The sequence below is a fragment of the Carlito syrichta genome, unplaced genomic scaffold (genome assembly GCF_000164805.1).
Source record: "Carlito syrichta isolate Samal-C Ts95f unplaced genomic scaffold, Tarsius_syrichta-2.0.1 Scaffold70821, whole genome shotgun sequence".
NCBI classification, from domain to species: Eukaryota; Metazoa; Chordata; class Mammalia; order Primates; family Tarsiidae; genus Carlito; species Carlito syrichta.
In genome coordinates, this window is record NW_007014917.1 from 4,895 (window position 1) to 14,842 (window position 9,948).

The 9,948-nt window shown below is 41.7% G+C and overlaps 1 gene segment (V, D, J or C); it reads right to left on the bottom strand.

Moving 5' to 3' along the window:
- Nucleotides 1–2,091: 2,091 nt before the first annotated feature.
- Nucleotides 2,092–2,595, bottom strand: LOC103254315. The segment is given in 2 exon segments: nucleotides 2,092–2,423; nucleotides 2,544–2,595. Coding segments are annotated over 2 exon segments (381 nt in total).
- Between the last annotated feature and the right edge of the window lie 7,353 nt (nucleotides 2,596–9,948).

Sequence of the window (9,948 nt, forward strand, 5' to 3'; positions counted from 1 at the left end):
CAGGGTGGAGGTAGAAAATTAGCATCCACTGGAGTATATTGTGCTGCATTGACACCAGAAAGTGGAGGGGGGACAATCTGATTGCCAATGACTCCCTTCTCCCATCCGGTATTCTCATTCAGAGCTGGGAATCAAAGTTCAGATCCTCATTCGTCCTCATGGTCACCAGCATCAGGTGTTGGGAAGGGGATATTAAAAGCTCACTAGCTCTGCCTTGTACAATCTTATTTAGCTCAACAATTGTGATAGGGTTGAAATACACTCTTCAATGGGCCCTAAACAAATCATGGGAGAAGGGGATGGGGAATGAACTAGTTCACACTAATGGTAACTTGCTCAGACTTGTTGATGCTGTTCAGCAGTGAAGGTTCATCTTGTTGAATCCCACAGACACTATCCCAGATTGGAAATAAGAGCATAGCCAGGATTTGTTGACAATGAGAGATACTGAGTCACCACAGCATGGAAGTTGTTAGTACCAAAACAATGCACATGCCCAGAATTGCTGCTGCTTCTAGTCAGGGAGAAGGTAGCTGTCTGCCCCCACAGACTTGGGCACTGCAGATGGGTGAGTCAGCGAAGACTTGGTCCAGGGTCATAAATTTCAAGATAGTAACAGCGTAAGAGAGATTTGTATGAGGACAGGAACACATTCACAGTCCCTAGTATTTTATCCCCACCTGCAGCCATCTGTGGAGCAAACAAAAAGTAGGAGAAGGAGAGGAGTCCAGGTCATGGTGGAGACTCTCACACAGCTCTTCATCCTAGGAACATCAGCTAGGCCTGGGCTCTCCATGTTTATCATATCCCCTCCAGCAACCTGATGTGAGAAAGGGACACTTCAGGCAAAGCTGCTTCCTCCCTGGGCTGTCAAGATCTACCCTGGGCCCTGAATCTGAGCCTTTCCTGGAAAACTGTTCATGGAAGAGCGTGGAATTGAGCAGGGGGATTCTGTGATGCCCCAGGGACCTGTGGGAACATAGTTTCTGGTTCCAAGGAGCAGGGGGCAGAGGACTCCAGCTCAAGGCTAGGTGAGGTCTGCCAGCTGGGACCCACAGCACATGCATCAGACACACTCATGTGTCCTGTCTCTTCTTCCTCCCCCTGCTGCCATTCTATGCGCCCAGACACACTCATGTATCCTGTCTTCGTCATTGTTCACTTTGCCCTCTCCTTAATGGATCTGGGCAGTGTTCATGCCCCAAGGCACCTTAGTTTTAGATCCCCACCCAGTCTTCTTCTAATGCACTCACATGCACAGTTCAGTGTGTCATTTACAGGGAAGCCTTAGGAGCTTGGCCTCCATGACGAGTCTTCTTTAGGCGGCTGAAAAACAGGAAGCCCTGTGGGGACAGGTAGCTCCTCTATCCAGGGCATCAGGAACTGTTTTCTATTGCTTCTCTGTGGAAACACCATAGCCTGGGCCCCAGGCTTCCAGGACCTTCCCTTGGGCTTGATCTCTCCCTATGTCTCCTCCTTCCTCTGAGATCCTCCTTCCCCTGAGATCCTCATTAACATATTTTTCTTCTCTCTCACTGCAGTTAGAGAGAAGAAAATTATAAATAAAACTTGACAATCCCAGGCATAAATTCTAGGAAAACTTAGATGTTAAGTGCTATCTTGAGAGTAGAAGACAGGCGAACCCTAAGTAAACACCTAGCTCCTAATTATTCTCCATCCCCACTTGTGTACTGAGAGACTGTTAGCACCTTTCAAAAGGTGGGTTCTGTGCACTCTAATTCTGCCCTGGCTACATGAGAATACATGCTCCTACAGTTTCAGACACGGTTCTTACAGAGTTTGGTGGTGAACTCTAAGACTTTCTCACTTTTTGTAAGAGAAAAACCCCAGTTCCAATGGCTCTGGCTTTAACACATATAGAAAATGAGACAACATTTGTATCATTATGAGGTTTTGAGCTTTACTGTTAGTTTTCCTGAGATTTCAGTAATGTTAAATTTTAAAAAAACATTAAGAGGAATTTTTAAAAAACAGAAGGTGCTTTCAAGAATGCAGATGAAACATATTTTAAGATTTGATAATTGTCACAGAACAAGTCCCTGAGCAGGCTGAGGTTTCTGTCCCACTTCCTCATCTGCTTGTGTCACTGTGACGGCTACTACCATCCCAGGTCTGACAGTAATAATCAGCCTCATCCTCAGACTGGACGTTGGAGATGGTCAAGTAGCGGTCAGCCCCTGAGCTGGAGCCTGAGAAGCGATTGGGGATACCATCTCCCTTGTTATGGCTTCCATCACTGTAAACTTCCATCAGGTACTGAGGGGCCTTCCCTGGCTGCTGCTGTTGCCATGCAATAGCATAGCTGCTATACCCACTGCTCAGAGTGCAGGTGAGCTTTGTTGAGGCTCCCAGAGAGGCAGATGCAGAGGGCGGCTGAGTCAGCACAGGCTGGGAGAGACACCCTGGAAAAACAGACACCCATTAAGTCCTGGAGGAAGGAAAGAGGGAAGAATATTTCTGACATAAATTTGGAAGGTAGATTCAGGGAGTTGAGAAATCAGAATGCTAAAGATCATCCTGACCTGTGCAGTGACGAAGGAGGCTGAGGAGGAGGTGGGGTTTCCAGGCCATGGTGCAGACAGCTCAGACCTCTGCTGTGACAGACACATTGCCGGTCCCTTTTATCCACTCTATAGACTCATAGGAAAGAAAGTAACCCTTCATGCAAATATACTCTTTTCCTGCCCAACCAAATCCTCCTTGGGCCTGTGTGCAGGCCTAATGGCTGGGTGTTATTTCTGGGAGGGGTGGGCCTGGGCTTGGCCTGACCTGAGTTTCCCCAGGGGCCCAGAGAGGACCCAGCTGCTAGTTCCAGTGATCTGTGAGCAAAGAGTGTGTCAGCTGTCTTGTTTCCCAGCTTAGAACCCCACTAAACCCAGGACCACAGTGCCTCCAGCTGCTCAGGACCAGATTCATCATGTCTTTGACTGGGCGATATGTGATCTCGACCATTCTTGCCTCCACCAAGGTCTTAAGCACTGTCTAATCCCTGTATCAGGGCATAGTGAGGCCCCACCTCAGGAAGCCTCCTACTTGGTCTCAGTATTTAGGCCTACTCAGTGGGTATAGGACATACAAAAGATTGTGTTTTACACAGAGTTCTCTGGGGATGAGTGTCTCATCTCTGAGCTACACATGGAGTAAAAAATTAGCTGAGAATAGGTACATTTCAGCCAGGAATCCACTTGCCATCAGCTCATGAAGGCAAGTTACTCTCTACCTACAGATTTACCATGAGATCAGCACATAGGGAACAGAGGGTGAGTGTTTGGTGGATAAGTGGACTTATTTGGTGATTAAATGAATTCACATGAAATTGAGGATAAACTGAGAAAGTAGAAGGATAGGTACAAAAGGGTTAGAAAAAAAATCAGCAGACTTGGGGTTTCTTATGAAGGAAGAGAGATTAGAGAAGTTCAAGAAAATAGAGGTGATGCAAATGACAACTTTCAAGGAAAGATCCAGGAAAACATTCCTGGATTTTGTGAAATAAATATCTTGATGATAAGCACAGAAGGTCACAGGGGAGAAGGGAAATAGAACGAAAGAGCTGATTCATGAATCAGAGATTAGGAAGAGGAAAGGATGGGAATTACCTGCACTTTAGAAAAGACTGGTGGAGAAGCCAATGGGGAGCTTAGGCAGGAGCCAGAGGTCACAGAGGTTCGAGGTGAGGTTAGGGATGTGTTCACTTTCATTTCTTTTTTAATTTCAAAGCAACATCGTTCCACGTTTTTGCTATTGTGAATATGGCAACAATAAACATGCATATGCAGGTGTCATTTTTGTAGAGTGATTTGTGTTCCTTCAGCTATATTCCCAGGAGAGTGATTGCTGGATCATATGAATAATCAATTTTTAGAAATTGCCAGATTGCTTTTAATAGAGGTTGAATTAGCATTTTTTTATGAACTGTGTAGAAGCATTCAATTTTCTCCACAGCCACACAAGCCCTTGTTGTATTTTTATTAATAACAGCCATCCTCATTGGAGTTAGGTGGTATGTCATTGTAGTTTTGAGTTGCATGTCTCTGATGATTAGTGAAGATAAGTTTTTCACATATTTGTTTCCTGCATGTTTACCATCATTTTAGAAGTGTCTGTTCATGTCCTTTGCCCACTTTTTAATGGTGTTGTTATTTTCCTTTCAGTTTACTTAATTTCCTTGTAATTCCTGGAAGTTAGGCTTTTGTCAGATGCATAATTTGCAAATATTTTTTCCATTTGTGGGTTGTCTCATTACTCTCTTGATGGACTCTTTTGCTGTGAAAAAGTTTTTCAGTTTTTTGAGGTTCCACCTGTATATCTTAACTTTTGTAGTATTTTCTTCTGGGAACATGGTTATGAATTCATTGCCTACTCTGATGTCCAGAATGATGTTTCCTACATTTTCTTCTAGGATTCTTATAGTTTGATGTTTTACATTTAATGCATGGTATTACCTCAACCTTTTAAAATTTGTTCATGCTTGATTCATGTCTAACAATGTGATTGATTTTGTAGTATGTTGCTTGTGCTGTTTAGTAGAATGCATACTATGCAATTGTTGGGTGGAGTGTTCTGTAGGTGTCTATTAACTCCATTTGGTTGAATGTCAAGTTAAGGTTCTTGATCTTCTTGTTGAATTTTTGCCTCAGTGATCTGTCTAGGTCTGTTTGCAGGGTATTGAAGATTCCAGTCATTATTGTGTGAGTGTCCATATCCTCTCTTAGTTTACTTAATAGTTGTTTTATAAAGTCCAATGCTCCTGTGTTGGATGCATGAATGTTCAACATGGATGTTTCTTGCTGATTGAGCCTTTTATTATTATGTAGTTTCCTTCTGTGTCCTTTTTAAAATTTGATGGTTTGGAATCTGCTTTGTCTGATATGACAATAGTTACCCCTGCTTTTTTCTACTTTCCACTTACCTGAAAGGTCATTTTCTAGCCTTTTACTTTGAGCCTGTAGGTGTCCTCCGCAGTGAGATGAGTTTCCTGGAGTCAGCAGGATGTTAGATCATGTTTCTTTATCCAGTTTTCTACTCCATGTCACTTCAGTGACACATTCAGTCTATTCACATTCAAATTGTTTATTGAAATGTTAGAGTTTATATTGTCATAGAGATTTTATGGTGGTGCTTTGCTTCATATATGTAAATGTGTGTGTGTGTGTGTGTGTGTGTGTGTGTGTATGTGTATGTGTATTTTCATTTGTATGAATGATCTTTATGCTCTGTTAATTCTGTGTTCTGTGTTTGCCTGTCCTTTTGTGATGGATGTGACTGTTCTTTTGTTTCTATATTCAATGCCTTCTTAAGAATCTCCTGAAAGCTGAATTGCTGGTTTAGACACAGTATATTCTCATATGGATTAGAAGTCTGGCAAAGGTTTTATTTCTCCATCATTGACAAATCTTAGCTTGGTGAAGTAGAACATTCTTGGCTGGAATTGTTTATCATTGAGAATATTAAAAATGGGACTCCAGGTCCTTCTGGATTGTCGTGTTTTTGCTGAGATGTCTGGAGCAATTCTGACGGGTCTTCCCTTGTAGGTGGTCTGACACTCTCATACTGCCTTTAAATTTCTTTCTTGCTTGCTTACTTTGTGGAAGCAGATCACTATGTATCTGGGGGAGTATCTTCTCATGTGATACTTTGTGGGAATTCTTTGAAACTCTTTCACTTAAATGGTCACCTCTCTAGTGAATTTTTGAAGTTTTCTTGGATGACCCCATGGAACATGGTATGTTTGTTCTATGGTGTTGTCAATTTCCTTTCTACTTCAGGGATACCAGTCAAGTGTAGATTTGGCTTCTTAATATAGTCTCATGGCTTTGGGACAATTTGGTCATTCTTTTTTAATCTTTCTTTCTAATGTTTTTGACAGACTTAGTTTGTTTCATATTTTGGTCTCCAAGAAATGAGATTCTTTCCTCTGGCTGATTGATCATGCTTTCTGTGCTTGTTATTGTGTTTCTGAATTCCAGGAAGAAGTACTTCATTTTCAGTATTTTTAAATGGACCTTTCTGATATTGGCCAGCTGTTTTTACTTCCTGCACAGCTTTGGTGTGTTTTACTCCCTTTTTCTTTTGACTCTCTTTATTTACTTTCATTATCTGACCTCTGATCTGTGTCTGTCTTCAGGGTCAGTTTGTTCTAGGAGCCTTCCATTGTTTGTCCACTGATGGCTGCTTTATCAGGCATTGTCTATTTAAGACTCTGAGGATTTACAGTGTTTTTTCATGGACTCTTTCTTGTCTCGAAAAACAACTCTTCCTTCTTCATTTTTCTTTTTCAGTTTCATGTTGAAGGTAGTTAATATCTTGCTCTTCTAGAGCCTTTTCTGTTGCTTAAAATAGATCACTAATGGAAAGGGAAATGGGTATTCATTTTTGTTCCATGATCCTTCCTGAGGAAGGCTTTCTGCTGCAGAGTTTTCCCCATAATTAGACCAGTTGGGCTGCCCTTCAATACCTTTGCAAGTACTCTGTGGGGATCAGACTAGAGGATGGGTCCTCTGTCAGCTGTTCGTGGTTTTCTAGAATTCTTGCTAGGAAACACTTTGACTGTCTTTTGTGTTCCCTGTTCAAGGACACACTCAGCACTTGAAAGACAGCAAGCTCCCTCCTATGGAGATGTCTGCCCTGTGGGTGTGCAGGAATGGCAGGAGATCCTTCATGATCTGATAAGGGTTGGCAACCAGAAGCTGGCAGCAGGTACCAGGTGAGTGCAATCTTCAGGCAAGATTTCCTAGTCTGGGTGCTGGACACCAAGTTCCACTGGCAGTTGTGTGGCCTGAGACTAAAGTGGACCATGAATAATACCTATATCCACTCTTTGGGTGGAAAGGAGTAGACACTGCAAGATACAGGAAACATGGGCATGTCTGAAGCTGGGCAACAGGGTGTGCTGTGGCCTGTCCCTCAGGGCTATTTTATAAATCCCAACTTGATGCCTGCACCTGGCTCTGAGTTGGAGCCCTCTGTTCCCTGCTCAGTGGGACCAGCAGTTGTTTCCTCACATGCCTCTGGGAGGCACAGAACAACCTACCAAGTCCACCTACTTCCAGAGTCATCTTTGCATGTGGGGGTCAGAGGCAGGGCCTAGAGTGGTATTTAGGTAGCAAAGGTCAAGAATCTAATTTTTCTGAAGAGTCCATCCCTCACCTTGGGCTGCTGGAGTCCTTAAGGGGCACTTGGGGAGCCCAAGCCCCACTGAGAGGCCTCTGGAACCAGAGCTATGAGGGGCCCTTCTCCACGGCCTTGGCTCTCTTCCTGCTCCCTTTCCTTGTTCACCACACAGGTGACTCAGTCATAGTGTCCAGGCTGATCTGTATGCTCCCCATTGCAACAAAGGAATTTCTGGGGTGGAAAGTAGTGATTATGGCATAGACTGGGTGGCTCTGCATGTGTAGGGGCAGGAGAGGGCTCTTTGCCTTCCACTCAGTTTTTCTGTGAACCTAAAACTTCTCTGAAAACTAAAATCTGTTTTTGAAGGTGACAATATTAATAGATGCAGGAATAAAGTAAGATGCATTTCAATATCCTGTACACTTTACATTTACCAAGGAGAAAGGGAAATGCTATAACCTTATAAAAAGAATTTACCAAAAAAGGCAAAAGTTAATGGCATACTTGATGGTAGAGGACTGCTTCTCCCCTGAAATCTACAACTTGACTTGAATGCCTAAGCATCTCAAGTATTTCGAATGTCTGCTTTTAACATGCTTTCTTTGATCATGGGTTTATGTTTTCAATCCCTGCACACTGTCCTTTGAAGAGCAGACTTTTTAGTTTAGTTAAGTCTTCATTATCATTTTTCTTGGATCATGCTTTCAGTGTTGCATACAAAACCAATTGTCAAACTTAAATTCATGTCAATTTTTTCCTATGTTGTCTACTAAAATTATCATTTTTTTAATGTTACATTCAAATCTCTTAAACTATTGGGTATATTTTTGTTGCGAATTTTCTTTTTTTGTTGTTGTTCATTTCTTTTTTTCCCAGTTGTAAAATCACCAGTTGTTGTAAACACATTGCTCTAGGCAAACACTGTGACTCATAATGTAATACCAGCAATTTAGGAGGCTGAAGTAGGAGGATCACTTGAAGACCGGATTTTGAGAGCAGCCTGGGCAATGTGGTAAGACTTCAACTCTACAATAAATGTTAAAAATAGTCAGGTATGATGGCAGACACCCGTAGTCCCAGCTACTCAGGAATCTGAGGTAGGAGAATTGCTAGGTGCCAGGTATTCAAGGCTGCAGTGAACCATAATCAAACTACTGCAGTCCAGTCTGGGCGACACAGTGAGATCTTGTTTCAAATAAATAAACAAGCAGACAGACAGTCAGACATGTTGTTTGGGAAAAGATTGGTTAAGTTTCTTTGCATAAGTCTATCTGTGTTTACTCATTTATCTATGTGTCTATTCTGTCTCCAATATCATGATCTCTTTATTACAGCAGGTTTATCATAAATTATCTTGGATTCACTAAGTGTGAATTCCTCAAGCTTATTCTCTTTCAGTATTGTCTAGATTACTCAATGTTGACAAAGAGGTAGACATTATCTACTTCAATGCTTGCTGTAAAATTAAGAAGATTGCCCTTAATCTATTAATCAATTTGAGAAGTATTGACAGCTCTCTAATTCTGTCTATTATAATAAAAACACTTTATCTTCATCAATTTATTTTTATTGTTTGCACTCTTTCTGAGTTTGCTTCCAAAACTATGCAGTGAGAAGAAGTTTCTGCAATTCTGTTGCCTTGGTCTCCCAAAGTGCTGGGATTACATGTGTGAGCCACTGTACTTGGCTATAAATTTAAACTTTTATTAATTTATTCCAACAGTTTCTTAAAAACAGTTTTTCTTTTTGAGGGATCTTTATATTATTGTTATTTTAAAGTTTTTATTTTTTTAAAGATGTGAGGTACATTTCAGGATTAGGTATACAAGTGGTCATCATACAGACAAAGTTTGGGATTCCTGTTGGTCCCCACTTCGCCTGGTTTGAGATTAGGCACCCTTATTGATGTTGTGTCCTCCCCCTCCACCTTGGCAGTATTCCGCTGCCAATCCCTTTCCTACAGTATTATGGTAAATGTTCAGGGTCCGCTTATGAGTGAGAACATGTGGTACTCTGTTTTTTGTTTCTGTGATAGAACACAGGGCATGATAGACTCTAAATTCATCCAAGTTGCTGCAAAGTCCATTTGTTTGTCCTTCTTTATGGCTGCATAATATTCCACTGTGTACATGTACCACATTTTATTAATCCAGTCCAATTTTGATGGGCCACATGGTTGGTTTCACGGTTTTGCTATTGTGAATAATGCTGCAATAAACATCCCTGTGCAGGTATCTTTGTTGCAGAATAATTTGAGTGCCTCTGGGTATATTCCCAGTAGGGGGATTGCTGGGTCATATGGAAGGTCAATATCTAGTTCAAAAATAGTTTTCTCCACACAGATCTGTACATATTTTTTAGATTTATATTTGAGGACTTTTCCCTTTCTCCTTTTTTTCTCTTTATTTATGTGTATCTATGAATTTTGGGTTGCACAGTGCATAGTATTGTTTTTATTTCAAGTTACAGTCGTTTATTGGCACATTGGATAGTTCATTTTGCATATTGATTTACATTTGTCTTCCTTTTCTTCTACTCTGATTACGTCACAGGATGACGGGATTTATTTCTTCTTGACATTTTTAATTTATGACACTGAATAATCTGAGCACTGAATTTCAGTGATTCAGCAAGAGGATCTGGGATGGAGCTCCCTTGAGGAGTACTTAACCACCAGCGCTGACCATCCTGCACTGCGCAGTGTGAACGGAAGAGGGCACCCAACACGCGTCTTCAATCCCGTGTGGTGCGCATGCTTGTTCGGCCATCAGCTGGCTCTGGCCAAGCGTTTTCTCCAAAATGAGAAGAGCTTCCTTT